The 25037-nt window shown below is 47.9% G+C and overlaps 2 protein-coding genes across 2 annotated transcripts in view; one reads left to right on the top strand and one right to left on the bottom strand.

Annotated features, from left to right (window-relative positions):
* Positions 1-4171, bottom strand: part of LOC144136507 (uncharacterized) — a 74096-nt gene extending 69925 nt beyond the window's left edge. The window contains exon 1 of the mRNA XM_077668877.1: positions 3609-4171. Within this exon, the coding sequence (XP_077525003.1) occupies positions 3609-3641 (33 nt within the window). The 5' untranslated portion in view covers positions 3642-4171. The remainder of the gene's footprint in view (positions 1-3608) is intronic.
* Positions 4172-22861: 18690 nt separating this feature from the next.
* Positions 22862-24831, top strand: LOC144136502 (uncharacterized). The gene has a single exon (XM_077668870.1). The coding sequence runs from the start codon at positions 23689-23691 to the stop codon at positions 24070-24072; it is 384 nt and encodes a 127-aa protein (XP_077524996.1). The 5' UTR covers positions 22862-23688; the 3' UTR covers positions 24073-24831.
* The last annotated feature ends 206 nt before the right edge of the window (positions 24832-25037 follow it).

The raw sequence follows: 25037 nt of genomic DNA, 5'->3' as shown, positions 1-25037 counted from the left end.
TTCAATAACTTGTTTCGCTCTTGTTCGCCCGACGTTGATCGTAAGCATCGACGTGTATTGTTTTTCGAATGCTATAGAAACGAAGCAGTCCTAGCGTCCAACCAAACTTATCGAATATTTCTCAAAAGTGATAGTGCGCCAGAAACGAACGTTTGCTTTGAGGGAAGTAAGACGATCTCTGCGGGGACGCTGAACTTCCGGTTACGCCCAACTATAGGACAGGGTGCTTCTTTGAGCCAGGATGATAATAAAAGGATTCAGATCCAGCTCTGTCCAATTTTTAACCTGTTGCCAATTTCATCACTGGTTCAAGCGACATCATTCGCCTGTTCTTGCCGTGGTATGCCACACGACGGTGCCGATGGTAATGCTGACAAGAAACAAGTGATCGCTACAGGATCGTCAGAGTAAATGTCGTTATAAGTGCACCGGCCCTAATTCGTCATAGGCCTGACATAACATGTGTTGAGACGTACACAGATAAAAAGAAGGAAAAACAGGGGTTTCAGCCTGCATAAAGTGTAACAGACTTAGCTCAATCACAATAAGGAGTTAAAAGCAAATTGACGACAGAGGGGAATTCGATACGCCCGGAAAAGCTATATGCAAATCCCCGCAGGGGAAGTGACCTGAGGAGGCTCCCCAAATTTTACTTGGGAAATGATGGCGCAACGATGAGATATAACTCATATAAGACCGAGGGGAAACATGTTGCAGGGCAGGGGTTATGGAAATCGGGATGGGAATGGGGACAGCGACATTTTCGACCCTGTCGCTTAAATAGACATAGGTTTCTTTTTAGGACTCTTGGCAAAGAGAGCACGCAGACTTTGCACGATTATGCTGCTTCAGTGGCCTCCAAACGTCTGCCCACGCCACCCGTTTATGAGGGCATAGGCCACTAGGATGGAGTCAAATATTAGAGGTTGCTTCGTACTAGCTAAAGTCGTCTTAGTTAATTTAGGTTACATTAGGCCGTGCTACTCGCTGGAGTATGTAGTGCTGAATGCGCGAAGCGACAGACTCTGGGCGAGCGCTTACTCGGGAACCCATCACCCGGCTGTCCGTTGCGCTATCAAAGGACGTGTAGTTTGGCACGCCCAAACAAGCTCGCAATAGTTCCGGGTCTGTCCTGCTGCAGCCAGCCTCGAAAAAACTGCCACGTGCCTGTCCGTGAGACGTACACAACGGGTGACGCATGAGTGGCGACGCTGCAGAGGCCGCCCGAGCTGCCCAAGAACCAAGATCCCCACGCGTGCCTTGACAGTGCACAGCCATCGTGCTGCCGCTGCTTTTCTTTAATTGACTCGATGTTGCGCTTGACACTGAAGGGCAAACAAGGATGGAAGAGCAAAAACAATAAACAGCTGGGTTAAGCAAATGACGAAAAGTAGAAATAATCAGAATGCGATGGCATTGAGATAGAACGGTCCTTATTCTATGCCGACCCAGAGCTATAGGAACGGTAAAGTGCGCTTGGACACGTATTTAATTCAGAAGTATTCCGACATCAGGCGCCTACATCGTTGATCACTGCGGACGCAGACACGCTGCACCTAGACGAAGTGAAAAGCTGGAAAAAGTAATGTTTCGCGCAACTTGCAACTATACGTTATCTGGGTATGTTATGCAAATACCCGTACGCTCACAGGCACGCGCACAGAGGCACACCCACGGTCATTTCGCGTGTGTTATTACATGCGTGGAGATATGCACTTGCGCCCGCGCTTGGTCCTATATTTAGAGCCATCTTCAAGGTCGCTGGGGAGTGGCTGAGTGCTCTGTTCAGTGGAAATCCGTGAGCGAGCTTTTCGTATACGTACTTTGGAAAGATACGCGTTCTCCACGGTCGCTACGCGCATCATAATGAACTCGAACTGCCTTGCAATAAGATGTTCGACAGCTGCGACAAAGCGAATTTATACTGGTCTCCATTTGGATGATGGCAAGACACTCTCTTTAGCGAACACGATAGAGGTTAGCCTGCTCGCTTTACCTGAAAGGCTACCTCAGATGAGGGTGAAAAAAAAATGAAACGAGCAACATCTACACAAAACTCTCGCACATGCACGCGCAGGATTTTCACAGGGTCTGTACAAGACCCGTGTCCTTAAGAAAGTTTAATACTTCAGTTTTAATGTTCTGCGCGATGATGTAAACCGACTGCAGCACCACCAACTCATCCCAGTTCAACAGTAGCGTAAAGTGTTCGATGGTTGAAGCGACACCAATGGATTGGTTACAAAGCGCCAAGCTCCTTAAGAAAAAAGTTTTTAATCCTGTCCGCCATCTCGCCTTGAGTTATTGGTTAACATGGCTAGAAACTTGAGTGAGTCGGTAATGGTGATCCATAGTATGTGAGGGTAGCGCAAAACGGGACAAAGAAAGACGCACACAACGCATAGCGCCTGTGTTGTGTGCGTCTTTCTTTGTCCCTTGTCTCGTTTTGCTCTACCTTCACATACTATGGAGTTTTGGGTATTCGCTGCCAACATGACTCGGTGGCTAAGCGGCTACGACACTCTGCCGCTCAGTCCACGATATCGAGTGCGACTATAGATTAACTCTAAATGCAAAAAAAAGCATTTTACCTAAATTTCCAGGCACGTTGAAGAGCCCCAGGCGATGGGTTTAACCCGAAGCCTACGCATGACGGCGTACATCACAGCGCAGGTGCGAAAAAATTGGAGGAGACAATTGAGCTCCGCCTTAAGGGTATGATGAGGCAGCGTTATGGGCTAATTCCCATATATGCAGAAGGTCACCTGGATGTTTACATATACAATCATAGCCGCCGTGGGCTCTCACTGGTTATGGCACTCGGCTGCTGACCCGAAAGACGCCGTTTAGATCCCGGGCGCGGGGGTCGAATTTCGATGGAGGTGAAATTCTAGAGGCCCGTGTACTGCGCGATGTCAATGCACGTTAAACAACCCCAGGTGGTCGAAATTTCCGGAGCCCTTCACTGCGGCGCCCCTCATAGCCTGAGTCGCTTTGGGACATTAAACCCTCCATAAACCAAACCAAACATATACAATTACATCTCGCTGGGAGCAACTCTCTCCCTCAATACAGTTATTTGTCTGTCAATAAAGTTTTTTTGTCTGTCTGACCCCCCCCCCCCCCCTAGCGACCAGTCATTAATCCAACTGCCGGCTGCAGCGGTGGGCGGTTTGATCATTATCCGGTGGACAGGGATGAGGCAAGGTCACGTGACCTGCATGGCCCACATGCCATCTAGGTTGCTTCTATGAGGATATTTTGTGGCTCTTTCGCTCACGGTCAAAGACGCCGACAGCACACTCCGACGCCGGCTTTTCTGCGACACGGGTTACTTAATGCTATCGCGTGTTAAGATCCGCTCATGTGATCTCAAGCCAAAAAAAGAACTAGTTCTAGCTGCATGCCCGTGTATAGTGTTCAGTTTGACACTCGACAGTATCACTCCAGAATGATCTTTTCTGACGCAATATTAGCCACAAGCAGCGGTATGAGCCAGTTTACGTTGTGCTGAATGGCCTGAGCAGTTGCATGCGACTTGTATATAAACACAGAAGAAATCGCGTTTTCTTCTGCTTCATAACAAAGGAGAGGGCAAAACTTCTTACGGCTAGAGCGTTTAAAGGCCACAAAACGCACATGCGACGGCGCTTCTGTCGACGAACCGTAAACAGGAGAGGATTTCACGCTGTCATATCTCGGCGATGTGCGTAAGTATACATGTGGTTGTGACACCTTCGACTTTTGACCGTATATCTTTCGCACTTGCAAGAGCGCACGACCCGAAAACGCCCACGGAAGTACACATAACGTAGTAAGTATCCTCTGAATGCTTTTAAGGGAGGGAAAAGGCGGCCAGCCAAAACAGGTTCTAATTTTATCAAGCCGGAACCATGCGGTCGCTGAATCCGGCGGCTGCAACGTTTTGAAATGGTTCCAGCAGAAGCTGCTATCACTTCGTCCCACCGACAAGCCACCAGTCGCGACAAGACAAGGCCCAGCTTATCATTGCCGACGCGCCGGCGCCGTCTGGACCCTGGGCCGGCCCGACGGTGCTATCGTCGCGTGCGCTATCGTTCTCCTGTAGCGTCCCTATCTTCCAGACGCGCCTCTGCACGTACTGACCACGTGATCGCATTTGTCCTCGGACTGTCTGAAAATGGAGTGGCCCCGTCGCGGAGGAACGAAACCAGACAGATAAGGCAGGTTATCGGGCTACTTATCTGTCTGGATCTATCTCGAAACCAGACAGGCCAGTTGCGCCACGGTGCGAGACGAATCGTATAAATAGCGGGGTCGCCAAAGGCACCGGCATCAGACGACCACTGCTCTCTCTGGAAAGCATCTCGTCAGCTCCTTTCGGTCCCACTATCGAGGCACCATCCCACCAGCTGCCATGGCTTTCATGATCCCCATCGTGAAGAAGGACTTCGAGCTGTACCTGGGCCACAGCACATCGTCCAGGTCCTCTTCGGCCAGCAGCACCTCGTCGGGCAGCTCCGGCCACCTGAGCCTCTCCAGCTCTCCGCCAAGCAAGTGCTCGAGCCGCCAATCCAGCCGCCCTGTTTCCCGCTGCATGGACGATGTTGCCGCACCTTCGGGCGCCTCCAAGTTCCAGGCCGTTTTCAAGAAGGCAGCCACCAAGGGTCCTGGCCGCTCTGCTAGATGAGTCCTTTCTGCTCGCTCTGTACAAGGCTCACCTAGCGACCTGACGCCCAGTCTCCTTCGCTCGGCTCTTGCCAGAAGGACCCCTGGGCAAGGCCAGAACATGCCGACCAGGAGGAAAGCGATGCAGCGCCACCGCTTCCACAAAGCGAACGGCCAGTCCAGCACTCCGCAAGTGCGTTCCTGCCGCAAGCATGCTTTGCAAGGCTTCTGCATACTTTGAAGAGGCCGGGCCCCAGCTGATGTCCGCCATTATGACCACCTGCAAGGATGCAGCGCCCACTATGTCTAGCTGCGTAGACAATCTAGAGCGACGACCGCTTTGCAGTCTCGCATCTGCCACCAAGATGCAATGAATAAATACGCTCTGAAAACACCAAAATCGCTATTTACTATTATTTTGTGTGTTCACCCTTCGCGAGGTCCCAGGCCGGTCGACCCAGAAAGGTGTGAACAAAGCGCTATACATATCCGGCTTTGTTTTGATGGCTCTTTGTTTTGGGGACGAATAGCAAAACGCCAATCGCGGTCTCTGTGTCTAGAGGGAACAACACACAACCTGCAACGAAAATCCTTGGTAGCTCTTCCATTATGGTGCTCTTCCGACACGCAGCTCCACAAAGACTCAATGATTTGAAAGCAAGTCAGTAGAGCGCCCAGACGAAGCACACAGCCAGACTCATTAGCGTTGTTTTCTTGTACTTGCACTCTGGGCAAAAATGCAACAAGGCGTATCCTATTGAGGCTATCTAATCGCTATTTGGATTATATTGCATCGTATCGACGTTAAGGCACAGAGGTCATCATAACACCGTCAGCTCAGTTATGTAATTGCATGCAAGACAAAGATATCGACCAATAAACGCCTATAACTTCTGTGTTGCGCGAAATAAAGCCATATTATTTCAGTTAATTTCATAAGATCGACGCTACATATGTCTTTCCTCCGGCAACCATTACATTTATCTTCTCTTGGTAATCGCTTTGTTGCCGTAAGGAACAATCGTTTATCGGCCTGTACGCACTACATGCACTATCGGTGCACTCGTATCGACTCGCAACTTTGACATTTCATAGCATTGCAGGTAATTGGCAGGTAATGGCGTAGTGCAGGTAATTGGCGCTTTAAGCTTACAAACCAGAACTAAAATTTTCACCCATATCTCTGAAAACGACACTATGAAACCGATGTGTCACGCCAGTACTCGCACATGGCGCCCGAGACATGGAGACAAAGAGGTTAGAAATGCGGTTAAGGACAATTCTGTGACCATTAGAAGGAAAATGACAGGTGCTACATTAAGCGATAGAAAGAAGCCCACCATATAGAATAAGCGAGAATTAAAACCGAAATTGAAGAATAAATTTAGATATACCGATCATTTTGCTTTCCAACGCTCATAGTGCTGTCCTCAATTCAATTCCTATCCTCTTTGCCTCCATATCTAGGACCCCAGGTGCGAGTACTGGCGTGGTACATCAGTTCTGTAGTTTCGTTTTCAGAGATATAGGTAAAAATTTTATTGTTTGGTTTGTAAGCTTAAATTGACGGTTATCTGCACTCCGGCAAATGTTATGAAATGTCAACTTTGCGAGTCGATGAGACGGCAGGCTGAACGTTCATAGGCAGAACGAAAGCTGAATTCCCAAAGTTCCCGCGAGGGTGCTCTGGCTGGAACGCGCACTGACCAATCGTGTCAACCGACGAAGAATAGCCTAGCTGTGGAAGCATGCGATAAATGTGCCAGCGAGTCACGAACTGCACTTGCGTAGGAAAAGATCTGAGAATATTTCCCCAGAGATGCTTGGCAGCAAACCCCCTTGGGCTGATGTTCCATGCATAAAAGGAAAAAAAAGGAACTTTGCCTTCCCAAAGTTTAATATTATATGATACAAATAAGTTAAAATTTCGGAATTATTTTCCGAAAATATCATTCTAAATTATGACCTCATAAGAGATACACAGTGCGATAAGAACCAGTGAAGAGAATAGGAACACAGGACTTGATCCTGCCGTGCTGTGCATTCCATATTCTCTTCTACTAACTAGCCCAATCCGCTACCATTTTGTAAATACTGGCCTCATCCACATGCTCCTCGTAAACTCAGCACTTTTCAGCGTTATCTGATGCAAAGATTTTTCGGCCTGACTGCTGAACATCCTCACAGTGGAGAGAGCATCACAGTGTTGCAAAAACATCACGAAGAATGCAGCGAATCAAATTTAGCGCGGGGGCAGGTGAGCTGGCGACACCTTCCTTGAGCGATCGGCACTAGTTTTGCGATGCTTTGCTGCGCAGCGTAACTTACAGGAACAAAAGCAGACACGCTCTATGACTTGGAGCAAACGTAGATTCCGCCGATTTTCGTTATTTGAATGCTTACAGCAGCACAAAGAATGGTCGAATTATTGAGGAAGATCAATTTTCGTCAGGTCGGGAGAAACATACGTAGGAGTAACATAAGCAGGAGTAACATACGTGATGATGAACACAAAATTCGGATTTGTAAGTTTACTTATGTTTGGCTTCACTTTGCGGTCACATGCATGCTTTGTGCGACATCTAGAGTGAACAAACTGATTCAAATACGTTCAGAAAAAAAAAAGTGCAGTGCATTGCGGTGACGGCCATTTCACTAGTTTATCAGTTCCAGTGTCGGATCAGTTTGTCGCTCAGCTTTACTATAGCTTCGAGTTAAAGAGACCATGATAGGGAATTTTCGAATGTTAGCTGCTTATTGCACTTTATGCTCAATACATCAAATTACATCCCTCAAAATGTGAGTTCATTCAATGTGTATTTCGTCTTTTTTGCGAACTGCCTGGTGGTATGGCATCGTTTGATCGCTGACGTCAGAAAGGTATACCCACCCCACGTCGTCAGCTGCGCGTTGCTACTTTTACTGTGCTACTTGCATGCACGCCAGGAACGACAGGCGGTCAATTATTTTTATTATTTTTTTGCGAAATAAAACCTGTTTTCATTTTTTCTCTTTACGGAGGTCTTCACCACAGTACGCGAGCCCAGTAATCCTGGAAGAAGAGGTGGCCTTGGTCGTGGTGCCCGTCTTGAGACTGTCGAGGAAGGAGAAATAGATCGACTCAAGCTGTGCTATTAAAGCATATGCTTATAAACTTATTCTTCATATGTAATGGGAGTGGTCTCTTTTTATTAGGCAAGTGTTCCAGCCAATGTGCGCCGTTGCGTTGCGTTGCGCTGGCGACTATCAAGTTCTTGGCGCTACTGCGTCGGCTCGATATTTAAAAACTCAAAATTAGAACAAGGCGGCACTAGAGTAAAACTTGCGACACGAAAGGCACCTAGCGTACGGTGAAAGAAGTAATAATTGCGGAACGTGAAATATTTAAGAAGGTCCCCGGCAGCTGAAACTAATCCGGAGCCCTCCACTCCGGCGTCTCACAATCCCATGAGTCGCTTGCGGGGCGTTAAACCCCGCTTAGCATAGCATAATATTTAGGGTGTTTCAGCAAACAAGGACACATGGTTCAAGGGGTCGATATTCACACTATACCTCACATGGCATGGTCTTTCCTTCTTTTTGTTAGCGCACTAATTGAGTGCGTTTCACGAGTGGTAGAAAACCGATCTCCGACCTTGCGGCTCCATTCCGCTACTACATGTCAAGACAAAATTGCTTGTGCTATAACTCTACCTGTGTAAATTGCTCCAACAAATCATTGCTGGAGTTGAAACGAGTTGACTTTTTAGACGAATAGAGCGATCGACACACATACACAAAAAGTAGCACGTTATGTCTCTTCACTCAGAGTGGAAAGATGGGCGAGTTGCAATACTCAAATTTATAACGCAAAACTACAGGCCCGAAGAGACGAGGTGTAAACGAAAAAGCTCAAAGCTACGACTTTTATTTTAATATATGTGTATATATATCCATCAAGGAATTTAATTTGTAGATAGTAAGACTACGACGACGAACTTCGTCGCAAGAGATTAGATCCTGCAGCCGTATATTTCTTTTCAAAATTCTTGGACGTTGACATTCGCTGAAAGCGAAACAGTCACACAAGCGAGCTCCCACGCGCGCTATAAGACGAAGCGTGACGTCACCACTTGTTTTCCCTTTCGGCGGTACTTTTCCACCGCATGCAGCTCGATACTGCAGGTGCGTTTCGCTTCACGGTATATAGGCACTGCGATACGGTCAAAAGTCGATACCGGACAGCGGAAAAAGAGAGCGCTGGTACGAAACCCCGCCACAGGTATCCGTGCCCGGCTTGGTCAAGCGATGTCACGCAGTGACCTTGAATAAGGCCGTCCGAGAAATTCTGTGCAGTACTGTGGACGTAGCGACTGCGGCTATAGGTGGTGAAGGACCGAGAACGCGTTCAATCGGCGATCGCGAGTGGCGAGCCCGATAGTTACCGGCGTCTCATACCGGCCCCCACACTGTTCGGTATATAGCAGCACTTTAGTTTTAACTCATGCCTAATTAAGTGGGGTGGACGTCAGGCCTAACCAGGCGGAACAAAAAGATTTAATGCAATAAATTTAACTAGCGAAAACTTTCCAGCTGCGCCTTCCCAATGTCTAATCAGGCGTTTAACATTGCCTCACAAGCTCACAGCTTACTCCTCCAGCACGAGTTGAGCAGCTGTGACATAGGCGTGGCGCGATGAGCATTTTGCCTCTGTCGTAATACGTCGCCATCAAACTACTAATAAAAAAAAACTTTCATCTAAATATGATTCCAGCGCCTCACTTATACATGGTTCGCTCAAGCTGAAACGATTCCTGTCGCCTATGGAGCGTTGGCGAGTCAAGGCCGGTATAAACGTGCGTTGCGTTCACACACGGGGGACGATCGTTTAAGGCGTTTCCGCAGGGCAGGATGCCCCCGAGTCTCGTGATTCATTCTCGACGTCCTAGAACGAACCAGCGCTAGAATGAGTAATATACCACGCTGCCTCGAGCAATCGACACACAACAGCGCAGGAAAAAGTATGGAGAATAAGCCAGCACCACGCATGTACAGAAATCGACATCCCCGGAGGCTTGTCTTCGCGTGTATTTATAGCGCTAGGAATGATGTCGCGTAAGCGGCATTCACGAACACAGGAGGCGAGGTGCGGCTATGGGCCAATCCGTTAATGTAAGCCCGAGCCGTTCTTAATAGACGACAGGTGAGTTGCGTTGCGCAAGCATCGTGCTGCGCATGCCTCTTCATCTTGGAGACGCATATATGGGAAGGGCTTCGAATTGCCTTTTCTTTGATTGTTCCACGTGCAAGAAGGAAAGAAAAAAATGAAAGCGAAACCAACCGTACAGAAATGTGGGCATGTCAAGAAGCCTACAAGAATGCTGTCCAAGGCAGGGAAGGAATGCTTGCGTAACGAAACTCAGTTCCTCTTTCAGCAGAACAGGTTTTTTATCGGGAGAGGAGCAGGTATCGCTTGCCTGCGAGCGGCGTCGTGCTAACAGACTCGGCGCTGAAGCCCCGGGTCTAATTATCGAGGCGTTACGAAACTCGCCGATGGCGCTGTATTGAAGATTCGCCCACAGCCGCGAGGCACCTTCTTTCAGCCAACTTCTGATGAGGTGGACGCAAGGGAGGATGGCGTTGTCCGGCGTATGACCACTTAAGCGTCTTACCTTGAGCCCTTCGATGATGTAGAGATTAGAGCATAGATGTAGAGCATTGTGCAAAATTATTCAGTATTATGCCAGGACGTGCAGGTGTTACAGCTAACGTTAGCCAAGGGAGAATGGAACTGAAGCATTGCTAATGCCGGCAGCCCCCAGCAAAGCGGCGCAATCTCAGCACAAAACTCTTCGCAACAGTTGCTTAAACTTTACCAGTTAACCGCTAGACACACGAGCTTAGCTAAAAGCATCATTTAAAATGTTGTTGAGCGTGAAAAGAAACTATAGAAACAACGTGGTTTAAGCGTTGCTATATTTATTATGAACGTTTCTGTCATGCCCTGGAGATACTGCGCAAAACAAAAGAACCAGCAAAAGAAATGCATAAATTTGTGCGCTTCAAACACACGGTCACAAGGAAAAAAAAATTAAAATACGAGGCAGGAGTAGCAACTGTGCACTTAATTTTTTTTCTGGTGGCTGTTATTCTTCTCATTTTTCTGCTATGGTCCCGATAACTCGGTCAACTTTTCAGTATTCTCAGTTTATATACTGAGATTTAAGCTTTTCAATACTGTAAATGGCTACTTAATTTTCGCGTCGAGCAAATTCTCGCGTTTTTTTGCAAATCGCACACAGCTCGAGAAAAATAGGTGTCGCGAAAACACCCACCCATAATTCGACTTCGACGAAGAGCTGTTTATGAGATCAGCCCCAGTTTTCGTCGTGAAATAGCGGTGAGCACTAAAACCTTTACGCCGCCGCGGTGGCTCAGTGGTTATGGCGCTCGGCTGCTGGCCCGAAAGACGCGGTTTCGATCCCGGCCACAGCGGTCGAATTTCGATGGAGGCGGAATTCTAGAGGCCCGTGGGCTGTGCGATGTCAGTGCACGTTAAAGAACCCCAGGTGGTCGAAATTTCCGCAGCCTTTTACTACGGCGTCCCTCACAGCCTGGGTCGCCTTGGGGCGTTAAACCCCCATAAACTAGACTGTATATAGCAAGTTCTTCAGCGAAAGCAGGCAGGATGAAAACTTCTTTTCCAGTAGTTTACAGCAGTCTCGAGTTAGTAGACGTCCCAGAAAGGCAATAGCGGGAAGGCGACCCTTTCAGCGAACGCTGGAAAACAACGCCATTTCCAGGTCACTCGTCCCGCTCTATAAGGAAGCACCGACACGCGTCGGTTGGATTTGCGAAAAGGGCATTGCACGTTTCGCAAACAAACCATTCCCAGAGTTTGAGTCACGTTTACGTCTTCTCCATAACGATTCCTCACTGGCTTATTCGATTCGCTTATCCCGCACAGTTTTTGCATATCAACAGTGAACGTGTGGACAACGATTACGGCAACAAACATTGGAACAAAGCATAACTTATAGTTAATGTGGGTGCGCAGGCAAGCGTCCTTGTGGGTAACAACCGATGGATCAATGTTTTCAGCGATAAAGAATTTTGCCAAACCGGGGTTATCCGCCGGGCTCAGTCAGAGAAGAAAGCTTGTTATTTAAGTTGTTTTAACGTCCGGCAAGACACTAACGGGCAGTATGGGTTGCTGACCCCATCCATAATGAGTGTGGGCTTTCCTGTTATATGCATTTCGCTGGTTTTTCATATGAGTGAGCGAATGAACATCTTTATTATTGCAACATGTTGCGAAGAGTTATAATTTTAAAATCATGATAATGTTGGAGACATGAATGTGATTATTTTTCGTAGACAAAGACTTTCATTATTAATGCTGGATGCGTGTAATGTTCGTGACAACAGTCAATACTTCATACATTCACTAGCCGAAATTCACGTATTTAGAGATTGACTGATTATTTGACTCGTTGATTCATTGAATCATTGATTCGTTCATTCATAAGAATAATATTAAGGTCATATTCATTCGATGATGGAAAATCTGGGGTACACTTAAGCTCCACCTCTACGGGTATGACGCGATAGAGTTAACGGGTCTCGTCAGCGGATCCTCTTGCCCGCGACGACACGAACGCTTTTTCCATGTTATGTGGAACACCATACGGCATACATATAAAGCCCGGCTATAACCAAGCACTACACTTGCGTGGCTTCTCGCTTTTGCAATTTGCAATTAAAATTTTGGCCTATGTCGAAGACATTGACCTTTTCTGTTCTGATAAAAAGAGTGTGCTCGAGGTTCTGCCTGTAGCTGAGCTGAACTGTAACTCAAGCTGAGAGTTCGGGCGTGGCCTGCACCCGAATGAAGGGGTTCTGGCTAGGACACTGGGATACAAAACCACGCTTTCTTGGAGGTATCAGATGGGACTCCGAAGACCTACAGTATTTGGGAATTCTCTTGAATCAATATCGCAAAAATGGACCTCACTGGGATTCTCAAGTCTCGTCCGTCAGGCAACAAACCCAGGTTTGGATGGGGAGCTGTCTGTGTTTGCGCGAGCGCAAGTATGCAATATCTTCTTGGTTTCGAAGCTGACCTACGTTACACAAGTTATGAGATGTGCAAGAAAAAAAGTACAGGCGATGCATAGAAATTTTGCTGCTTTTGTGTGACGCTCTCAGTGGAAGCCTACGAATCGAGACAATTCGTTTCGCCCTCTGGAGTCTGGTGAAGCTGGTCTTCAGCACTTATTTGTTTATAAGCTTGTATCGAGGTTTTTCTTTTTAGAACAGCAAAAGATCCCTTTTTCGAAGCTGTGCTTAACAAAATATTAGGTGCCCATTTGCTTACTCTGCGCCCACGGGTCGTAGACGTGAGGGGCCTCTGTGGGGTCTTCTGAAAGAAGTAGCCGACACATTCCATTACCTCACTGTACCTTTTTCTTTACAGTGCCAATACAGTCTCTCCAGAAAGCAGATAGCAAAATTTTTTATTGAGACGTTATTACCTGCGCCGATGTACCTTATCTCGCCTTTCTAGACAACAGTGTGTCAAAGCAGGCACAACGTATGCGTGTTCAGTTGGACGCAGAATTTCTTTTTTTAAACTTGCCACGTTGACCTTACCTTTCAAAACGTGTTTTCGTACTACGGGGTCGTTTATGTCATGGTCACTGAACCGCTGTCTGTGTCAGCAGCCACATACTATGGACCATTGATTTGTGTTAAGTCGTGATGCAGTGTTTCTTTGTGAATATTCTTTAACGGACTCTCAAAAGGAAATTAAGATCACATCCTTTACTATAAGATTTATGCATACAGTGAAAGGGTCTAAGCTTCCCTGAGATCTTTTTGTGCTCAAAGGACTCTTCAGCCTGTGGAAGAGCCGCATGATAGATCGCCACGCAGAGCAGCCACGTTAATCGAAGTGTGCTCAAATAGCATCGTGCCATAGTGCAGGGGGTATATGCTGAGCAAGATCGCCCTACTGTTTGGCCGCCTTCACTCGATGCACATGTGCGTCTTCCGGAATTTTGATGTGCGGGCATACCAATAGGAGGATGGTGGTGTTAATATGTATGACGGGTTCGCGGGGTACGGCTTAGTTAAGTAGGCCTAGAAGCCTGTCAGTGTTGTTGTGCTTCCATGCAATTAAAGAAAAAAAAAAGTGCCTGTGCGCCTTAGTAGTAGCGTTTCTAACTCGCAACCCAAGTGTCAGGGGTTTAATTCCCGACTAATTAATAATATTAATAATAATTGGTTTTTGGGGAAAGGAAATGGCGCAGTATCTGTCTCATATATGGTTGGACACCTGAACCGCGCCGTAAGGGAAGGGATAAAGGAGGGAGTGAAAGAAGAAAGGAAGAGAGATGTGCCGTAGTGGAGGGCTCCGGAATAATTTCGACCACCTGGGGATCTTTAACGCTCACTGACATCGCAAATTACCCAAATTTACTTTTCAGCACAATTCCTTTACTATATGTACTTACATATCCTAACTACGTTTGAATTATGTTGGTACCTTCTATTCATCAGTTTCTAATGCTTTAGTAACTTTACATTCCACAGCTGCACGTGTGACGTCACGACCTTCGAGACCAATCCGGCTTTTCCGCACAAACCGGCGACGACGCCAATTACGCCGGGTTTTCCGCTGAACGAGACCCTCAACGCTGTCGTGTTAAAAATGAGTGAGCATGATGTTGACATTCATCTTCTCTGCTATATGACAGAGTTAGCGCCAAAATTGGTGCTCGCTATAGCACCGGGAGACTTCATAGCTCGTGAGCGACGAAAGAGGCCTTCATCAAAGAGATCAAGATAAACGAACTGCCAAGTACGTGAACTTTGCCTGTGCACTTCAGTTCTACAAGGGCGAAAATTATTTCAACCTTATTTTTTGCCTTTCGTGTTGAAAATGAGTGATATAAGCATGTCATTGGATTTGATTTAATTTTATTTTCATTTCATATAATTTTTTATTTACGTCATAATGATGTGGGCAGAATCAGGCAACAAGGGAACTATTTTCGCCTGAATGACACCAGAGCCCCCCTGTGCATGGTCTTACAGGGAACAAAACAACTCATACACTGCTAATTATGGATCCGTAACAAGAGTGAGGAAACACAAATACAAGCACAAGATATAAAATCACCCTTTGCCAATTCAGATTTAACAAGTTAAGACAGAAATACGGAATTGATTAAACGAAAGTTACATTTTTCTACCTAAATGTTGCTGGCACAGTAGGTACTTGAAAGTCGTGGCAAAGTATAACGCAACATTTGGCACCCAAGTTGAGTTCTAGATCTAGGAACATGCCAAAATTCTCGCTGCCGAAGTGGCTAAGTAGGAACATCGGCCTCTAAATCGGCTATTCATGTCATGCATGTCATTCTGACAGTTCAGCGTCTCGACTTGCGTCATTCCTCCAAGTGCGCACGATCCAAATGCACCCACTGTAAAAACAGGACGACCCTCAGAACAACCATGCCGGTGAAATCGCGCCTCATCGCGGTCGCTGCTCCAGTCCAAACTCCTCTCGTATTCTACTGGCATGTTGCAACGCGCTCGATTGACCGCCAGGTCACGAACTTGCCACGTAGGGCCAGGGATCATGGCTGACCCCGACGAAGCACAACACTGAGTTGACTCAAAGCAATCAACACGGGACCACGAGTCGCGTAATTTAGCGGTTACGCGAGATAGTATATTTGAGCTTATTGCTTTCCCCACGACTTTCCTCCTAAACTATATGGTTCTCGAAACTATCCTTCTAGCAACGACCGGCGCATTTACACAAACTGATTTCACTTGCGCAATACCTGCGTAACATGCCAGGATGGTTTATCCTTATTACGCCTGCAAAGCGCCTGCTTTTTAACGCATGGCTTCACGCAGTGAATATCTGACCAGTGCAGTGCGCGACAATTCTTGCAACACTTTCGTACTCTGTATCACTTGCCCTTATTGTTAAAAATAATGTTCCACCAGTCTACACGCGGAAAAAAATAACCACTTTTTTTGGGGAGAAAATTAGACAACTTCAAAGGCGGTCGATGAACAGCAAACAGCCTAACGCTGATAAAACAATTATATGCCGCCCTCGGGCAGTACGTAGAAACGTCGGCAAGGGCGCTGAACTGCTGGTAGCTAACAAAAGCGGCCGTGTGATCAAACTTGTGCCTTGAGCGCCCGCAGCGGCAAACGATTTAATTTGCACGGTTCACCGTTCGTTGCCCCGCTGATCCTTCGAGTGCTGTTGACGGAAGGACAGGGAGAGAAAATTTCATCTTCAACGCCTAGACTAGCACTCTATCCATGTTATACCTCTTATCTCCCTACACGTGTTGGATTAGGAGCGGCAGTAAGAACTTCTCAGTGGTGCGAGCCACCTCGTCGAAGCAGTTAACGCAATTTTGTTGAACGTGAGTGTCATCTGTTTTAAAATATATTCTCAAATATGTACTTACGTACCAGGGTTACTCGTGTGTGTTATGAGGGACGCTGCACAAAGGAGGGCTGTGCAATAATTTTCACGAACAGGGCTTTATACCAATCACACCGAAATATCAGTTCATTCTCTTGCCACTTAGAACATTGCCGCCGCGGCCGGGCGCTCAAACCCGTACAGTATCGCGCGTAGCAGCAGAATGCCGTAGAGCGTGGACAACTTAGGTAACGCAAAGAAGGGAGTAGCGTCTGTGGCACTAGAGCAGATAGCTGATCCGCTGACCCGAAACGAAAGCGCTTAGAGCATCACGGCCGCCCTCGAAAAAGGATAAGAAAACGGGGCAATTATTTCAGCATGCCTTACGCACTTCCGACGAGTATAGCGGTTGTCATGGCAACGCTATGGTCCCGAGGCCATGCTCGTGGATTTTTTTTTGTCGCGGCCGTCGCAACTTTCCCGACGAAAGACATCACCAGGCTCTTAAGTAGATGGCAGGATGCAAATCGTGGTTAGCTAGGGCACTTGAGAAGAATGTGCGCCTCTCCGAACCGCCGTCTAACTATATCGTAAGTTACGACTGCCTGCTTCGCTACATATTTGGATGCTTCGAACGCATGGACCTTTTTACGTCACCGCTTCTAAGAATGTGCCGGCTGACTTTTCTTCACTATCAGCACTAAAGCTTAGCCTTGCGGACCTCGCCACACCGCAGCTTTGCAGGTTAGTTATTGCAGTATCTTCTGTAGCCATGAATGTGAAAAAAAAAATGAGTACAAAATAACTACATGCACAAACTGAAATCCTTCGAAGAGCTGCCATTATTTTCTTTTAATTTTCATATTTTGTTATTCTCCACTAAAGCAATTCGCTCGAATAAACTTAATTTAACAGGTGGCATTGTCAGCACATGTTTAGAAACGTGCAGCATTGGAGAATTACTTATTAGCCCCTTCGCTTTAGTCAGAGTGGTCCCAGCTGTATTTTCAGCGTGTTGTATGTAACTTAGAGTGTCTGATCTCATGTATTTTATCGCAGCACGTCAATGGGACGAAATGGAGCATTTGTGAACAATGTTGCAAGAGCAGATGCTTACGTCCATACGACCACGCCGATTGGGCTGTACATGCTGCCTTGCCAAGTAACGCGTTGACCATTTTGTCCGCTAAATTACGAGCAAATCTGGAAATCAAAATAAAAGTCTTCGGAAAACACCGCATAAATTTTTAAGTTATTACTGCCGACGCAGAATGACACGAGAGGTTAAGCAGGAATACCTAAAAATGCAAGTGGTAAATCTGTGAAATGTATACGAACGAACGAAACGTAATCAGTCTTAGGAATCCGTGCAAAGCACGAAGTGAGTATGCGTGCACACAGCTGAAAAGTGTTCATGATAGTGCGACCACCTTCTATTCTGTTTCTGGCTTAATCAAATAAAAGAGCTTTTCCATACGCAACTGCGGGGATCGTACAGTCAATTTCGCACCGCTGAGATGTCCCGTGGTCGCACGCTCCGACTAACGCTAATGAAGAAAAATTTCGGACAGTAGCGATGTGCTCGTGAAATGAGGAGATTCGGTCAGAGCACGACCCGTAAAATGGAGAGCAATGGAGGCGGTGCTGATGACGATGATTTCTCTTTTTTTTCACAATACTTCATGAAATGAATTCTGAAAATGAGACCCCGTATCCTCTATGAATTGTCCACAAATCTGCTACTGCTGTAAGGCAAAATCGTTTTGTTACTGCCCACTCCGGCTCGGCCATACAGTCAGACTTTGTGCGTGGGCGGGTGGCATGGCACGCTGGCACTGTCGGTACGAAGACGGGGGAGGCTGCCGCGCACGAACCGAACGCGTTTCCACGAAGGTCCCCCGCAAAAGAAATCTTGGGAATCGTGGCTCCACCGCGGCTGCGGTCGGTCGCCTCAAGGCCAACGGCGTTACCTGGACGCCGTCCCGAAGACGAGCGTTCGCTTCGACCGACAGAAAACATGCACAACCCCTGAGCGGCAGTCGGTTCCTCTCGTATACGCACTCCTCCGGAGCGACGACTTGTTTTCTTAGCCTTCCACGATTCTCCCACGAGTACGCGGAAAGTCCAAGGCCGGTCAGTGCAGTCCGCTGTGCTTTTAATTTTGCGCGCACCGCATGTTTACCTCACTTCTCGTTCTTCTTCTCCTTTATTTTCTTCTTTTTTTCTAAGGAGACCATCTTCAAGTGCATCAATATTGTGTGCGTCCGAGAAGCGCTGGATATGCAAGATAGCAGTGCTCACCTCAAGCATTGTTGCGCGAAGGCCACTTAGCCCCTTTTGATAACGGAGCTGACCGCTCAGCGCACTCAAACACACACACGCATACGCATCTAGACAAGGGCGATCAGCTCCGGCCAGGGGGTCGCCTGGCAGCCGCAGGATATCGCGTTACGAACCCGACAAGTGGGGGAATGAAAACAAACAGGCCGCGGTGGAGCAGCACGCGGGGCTGCCGGCCAGAGCACGCCCGCCGTTGGGCACGGCGTTTATAGCAACCAAAGCTGCCGCACGTGAAGTCCAGAGGACATTTAGACTCCTTTGAGCACTCTTTTCTCTCATTCTTGGGGTTCACTCATTGGCGTGTAAAAAAACTGGCTAAACTCGGCTGCGGCTTAGTTGGAACATTCGGTGAGAGCCGTCATGGTTTAACTAAGCCGTAGCGTTGTTTAGCCAGGAATTATTTTCTCATTTTTCCTGTTCATGTTTCACGATGGTGTGCCTGCATTTTCTTTCCCTCCTTCTCCGCTTCGTTCTCTCTCCTTCTTCTTCTTCTTGCTTCTCTTCTAATTCTCCCTTCTCTCTCTTGCATTTGCTTGGCTGAGGGCTGCACTACCACTACAGCAGAGAGAGAGAGAAAGACGGAAAGGCAGAGAGGTTAACTAGGTAGCGCCCAGTAGGCTACCCTACGCGTGGGAAGGGGAACGGAGGGAGAGATAGAACTACAGCAGGCTACAGTGACACCACTCAGGATGGGCTCCTACTAATATATCTCGCCGTAAGAAGCCGCAATACAAAAATAACAATCTTCCAGCGCAGAAGTTGAAGATGTGTGGACTGGCGAGAGAAACAGAACGTACGTGGTGCAGCCAGATTCACCTGGCCTGTTTCCTCACGCGATCGCGAACAATATATTTTGTTTTTATTTTCAGAATTTACGGCTTCCTGGACTGAGGTGCAGACGTACTGAACTGGTCGCACCAGAGAAAAAGAAATAAGGGGGCTAGAGGGCAGGGGCAGTGCACACCAGAGTATCTTCTTCATCGCTATCTAAAATCGTCATGGTCTTGCAGTGACCGGTGACGCATCTGCTATGACTCCGCAACCTGGACTTCAGTTCGCCCTTTCTTCATTTCTTGTTATCCTAAACCTGGCAACAGCAAGAAGAAAACATTCATGTCATAATAATCACTGCCTGGCTAAACGTATCCCAAAGATCAACTGCGCACACATAACGAGCGGCGCAGCAGAGAGATGCTTCACGTAGCCATCACCATGGCGTCCTTACATTTGCTAAATGCTTTAACTCTCACCATTAAATTAAAACCTTTGACAGCGTTGAACATCAGGCCTGCACAAAATAGTTAGCTATACTGTTAGGCCAGTTGGTACTGCGCACTTCTGATCGTGTTTGTTGCGCAGAAAAGGCAAGGAAAGCAGCAAGACGTGTTCGTTGTCTTGCTGTCGCTGTCATGGAAGGCATGTACACTTCCGTTTCTACCACCTAAAACACTGTGAGTTGTCTGCAACCTAGAAAAACATCATTGCCTAGCCTACACTGCTGCACGTTAACTCACACAAAGACCTACGCTCGCAAAGACTCGCTCGCTCCCTCACTCAGTCGCTCGCTGACACACACAAAAGCTGCCGCGGCCATTGGCTGCCCTGCGCGCATCCTTGACGCGGTCTTCGACAGCCGCTGCGCAGTTCGGCCGAGGCCAGCCAACCCTTTAAACGTCGGGACCGACCCGAGGACGTGCACCCTCGCACACCGACGCGGGTGCCCTCCCCGCTGACAGCGCCAGCATGCCGCGATATCGCGTTGCGCAACCCACCGGACACGAAAACAAACAGGGGAGACGCTGGGCCGCTACCCGCACGACGCCCGCCGTCGAACAGCGGGTGCGGGGTCACGCGACCGATAGCGCCGTGCGTCGGTCCGAGGTGGAGCTGGAGGAGGGAAGCAACGTGGAGAACTTGCTGACCACCTGCAGGGCTGTGATGCGCAGTGGCTAAGTGCGACTACTGCTACTGAAAAACAAATAATAGGTATCTGCAGAAGTGTGCTGAAGTGGCAGACTGAATGGCACTCGGTTTGGAAACGAAGGACCTTACTGCTATAAGAAAACGACTGTTTTCCTTTGATTCCGCACGATTCAAATCATCCCGGATCTCGAAGTGCCTGGGACGAGGCTTGGCTTCAGCTGATGACGACGGGCAAAAAGAATCAAGATGAAGCGCGTAACTGAAATGGAATGCGTGTATCACACCGGTCAATGCAGGACGACGTGACAAACAAATCGCTATAAATTAAATCATAGCGGGCGCAGTCGAATCTAGAGGTTGTGCACCCTGGGTTGCAAGCGGAATGTCTTATGGATGCTTCGCCGTGGACTTTTTCGAGCTTTACCAAATCGCGACGCACGCGTACTTTCTATAAGCTACTACCATGAGGCACAAAAGAAGACAGCTGCAAACGGTCATTCAAGAGAACTGCATTGCAGCGGAGCCTTTTAAGCGCATCTTACATACATAACATGGCAGAGCAAGTTCATTGTTTAGCACTAGTGCCTATGGCATGCTGACGCAGGTATTTTTTTTTACTCCAAGAAGAACACGTTTCGTTCTCTATTTCATGTGAGCTCTTGCCTACATATAAACCTCACGATGCTGTATTTCTTTAAAACTGCGATTATATGGATACCGAAAGGAAAATTTTATGGAAATACTCGTAGAAGCTCTGCTGCAACCGTCACGATTGCAGATGCAGTAATTTAACTGCGAGAGATCAGTTCGTCGCTTCGTTCATGGTCTGAAGCACAGAGGAACAAAGTAATTCATATAAATTGTGGTGCATACAAATATATACTAGTTCATATTCATGTATAAGGTGCGAAGGCAAAAGGTGCGAAGGCACCCCTTGCTTGAAAGGTGCGAAAGCAAGGGACCTTGAGGGTGCTAAGCTCACTCTCCCATTGGTGACGCCCTCCGAGCTTACCCCAGCTTCCTCCCATTAGCTGCAGCTTGCGCGACGCTGCTTCTAACCCGACCTTACCCGACTTACTCCGAGACTTCACACAAGATTTTTGGTTGGTACCGTTTTAAGTAGTGCTTTAGCACTAAACCTCCACACTGATCTGGAGGCTACAGCCTTGAGCGGATTTGCGGCAGCTCTCGGCGGGAGCGGGCTCGCATCCGTGACCAAGGGCCATCGTAATAGTCTTCGCGTGGTACCCCGGCCGCCATATAATCGCAAAAAGTTGTAAGGTAAGAACAGTTGATAAACACTGGCCGCCGCAGCTGCGGCCAAATGGTTGAGCATCCGCCTCGATTGCGGGAGGTGCGGGGTTCGATCCCCAGTGCCGCCGGGTACCCACCAGTGAAACAATAGGTACAAGCTTTTCCCTGGCCTGGTGCTCGGCATATCTGAGGTGAAATGCTTGGAAAATGGGTCTTTGACCGCACTTTGAGTAGTCGAAAAACACCTTGCGTCATGGCGTTCTTTGGCCATAGGTGCCCTTGCGCCATAAAAAGCCCCAATCATCATCATAACAAACACTGGCCCATCATTTGCTGACGCAGGCTATGTATTCCGCGGTGCAAGCCATATTTTAAAGTAGAAAGCGCATATAAAGTCGGTGGAATAGAAGAGTTTGCGTTAATGTTCCAAACAACTACCTGAAGTGAAGGGCGCAAAGAAATTAATCGAAGTTCTTTCATTGCTCCGCACAAATCTTATCCCGTGGTAGATTTTAGACGCAAGGACTATCGTCGATATTCATTCACTGCCAAGCCAGTTAAAAGATGACCATTCAGCATGAAAATAAATTGAGAAGAAAATGACTCTAAGGCGAAACAAACTGTTGTGGAACACAAAAACAACATTGCCGAATGTCATGGCCATGGTTGCCTCACAACCATCCCTAATGATGACGATGAAAAAGTTTATTGAAAACCAAAAAGGCTTGTGTTACGATAACACGTTCTGTACTAACAGCCATCACTAAGAAAATATTACGCAGGAGCCATCAAGATCGTAAATACCATGAAAAGCTGCTCATTCCCCAAGAGACTCTATTGCCGGCATCGTGAGCCACTATCGTGGATAAAACCCCAACAGACAGTGTCATCGAGCCTACTGTTGACACGACACGCCCGTGACTTTATTGCGGACTTGCCCTGACCTTTGTCCCGCTTATCGCGAAAATACAAAAGCAAAGCGCTTCGAAAGTTACGCATAAGGTAGTGTTTATGTCTGGCTGGCGCACGGAGCGCACTTAATACCGGTGGACGATTGCAGCATTCGCCTCTCGACGCACACGTGCAAGGAGGAAGGAAAAACACGGATCTTTATAAGTATAGACCTGTCACTTATTCAATGAAGAGGCGGAAAGAGCGCAGCGTCGAAAGAGTACAACGTCTGAGGAGAGCGCTGAGTATACAGGGAGGGAAATGACGGAGGAGAGTAAAGTGAGCCTTTATGCGCCATTATGCTGAGCCCTGTCGGTTGCAACGTAGTTGAGATGTTGGACGCTATACTGGGTGCATCGCGCACCGCTGAATTTGCAAGATAAAAGGAGGATGACGAGTGCGATTCTCGGTTCGATGTGCAGGCGCGCAGACAGACAGATGGCCTTATCAGTGGTCGTCTGCTGGCAAGCGTGAACCGGCTCATCATACATGGATGGCAAGTGCGGCTTTGAGTGAGGGGTGGGGTCTTCTTCTATGGCTGGCCGGCCGAGCGCCAATCAAGGCAGGAGAGCGCGGCGATTGAGTATAAAAAGGAAGCAGCCGGCGCCGCTCCTCGCATGCGTCTCAACCCAGCCGACGTGGCGACGCAGAAAGTCGATACGCAGTCACAACTGGCGCTTGTTATTCCGCCTCCGACCGCGGGGTATTCAGTATCTCTATCTACGCAGCGGCGCCGGACGTGTCCTACACGGCTATCACGTGCTTCGATCGCCAACCCACTCGCCGATAGTGTGAACTTGATAGAGAGCTGGCACGGACATCAGGAGCATATCTTTTCACTGTCGCGGGACACAGTGCCAACTATCGCATCAGTCACTGCGCTACTAGTGGCCGAGAGGAGCGGAAGGATTCATTCTCTTCTGGAATTCACTGTGGCTCTGTGGATTGCTGTTCAAGCCTTGTATGCTGCTAGTCCACGGTTTCTGAAAGAAGACTGCCGTCCGAAGACCTGAGCTCCCGAGTTTCGCTTCCCAGCCACTCAAGCCTGCCTCTTCAACGCAAGCTGCGCGAAACCATCTGTGCACCCACAACTAGACGGCGAACAAGTGAGGTGTGTGCTTCCGATTCCGTCAGCCATGGCGTTCATGATGCCAGTCATGAAACAGGACTACGACATCTACTCTGGACCCAGCAGCCGGAAAAACTCCGTGTGCAGCACCAGTCCGGGAACGAACAAGTCCCAGAACAGCAGCCGCAACAACAGCATCTCGTACTCCAGCTCGCCGAGCCAGGTCATCACTCCAGAGGAGGCGAAGAGGATTCTACAGCGAAGGCGAAGTCGCGGCATGTCCGAGTGCCTTCCTGACCTCAGGGCCATCGACAGCGAGGAGCCACGCCCACGCAGAAGGAGCAGCCTGGGGAAGATCTCCTGGTCATCGTTGCACGCCGCTCTGCAGAAGCTCAAGCCGGCCGAGCCTAAGAGCAAGTCGCAGGCATCAATAGAGGAACAAGAGTCGTGATGATCGCGCACATCCTGCCTGCGTTGGCTGTGCGCTATGTGAATACGAAGTGTACATAGACATGAGAAGATTCGCCGCATGCCGTGCTGTAGCTTTTTTTCCAGCTACTTCCGTCATTTCAAGCTTCGCCCACGACGAACCGCCCACCTGACATATTTTCTTCCCGTCCTTAACCGTGCCTGCCCAGCACCCCGCCATGACATCTTCCTTAAGGACTTGTCCCTGCACATCTTTGCATCACTTGTGTACTTATAGAAGAGATCTGACAGCGCTTGAACTGTGTTTTTATTTTGTCATGCTGACTTTCAGTGATGTTTCACGCCGTAACCGAGAATTCCCTCTATTACACCCAAAAATCCCAATTTCGGGCACTTTGTCTCCGCGGCAGCTTGAAATCTCCGTAGAGTTCGAAAAAGTGAGAAAGTTTCGATTCTTAAAATTCTCTAAAAGAAAAAAAATGCCCAAACGGTACATCATTGCTTACTTTGCCAGCATGTGTAACGTACATTGTACATAGTGTGATTTTTCCGTGCGTGAAAAGTCCTTTGTTGCTATCTTCGCATGACTATAGATGTCTATCGAATATATACATGACCAAACATGTTGGCTTCTGAATGAGAAGGTGTCTGTGAAAAAGAGAAGACCAAAGTTTTAAACACCGACGAGTTCTGAAAGCAGCTGTATAACCTTTGATTCAGTTTTACGAAGTTATTGTTCGTTGGCCATCGTTTATGTTAAGAAATAAAAATGAGCCGTTCAGATTTGGTTATTGTTTTGTGTATGCAGTCGGCCATGTGTTGCAACTGCTTGCAACCACTGAATGCAAGGCCAACGTTTCCTGCCATCGTTAAAGCATATTAGTTTTTGTGCACTTTTGTCTGAAGGGCGTGAAGGAAAATTAAAAATCTAAACTCCAAGTCTTCAAAAACAAATACTAAAACGACCAGACCGAAGTAAACGACAAC

Source organism: Amblyomma americanum, chromosome 6, assembly GCF_052857255.1.
Source record: "Amblyomma americanum isolate KBUSLIRL-KWMA chromosome 6, ASM5285725v1, whole genome shotgun sequence".
Classification (NCBI taxonomy): Eukaryota; Metazoa; Arthropoda; class Arachnida; order Ixodida; family Ixodidae; genus Amblyomma; species Amblyomma americanum.
This window is presented reverse-complemented; position numbering and strand designations above follow the sequence as displayed.

Bases quoted from the DNA above. Each gene is read 5' to 3' on its own strand.
- LOC144136502 (XM_077668870.1), top strand. From the start codon at position 23,689: ATGGCGTTCATGATGCCAGTCATGAAACAGGACTACGACATCTACTCT.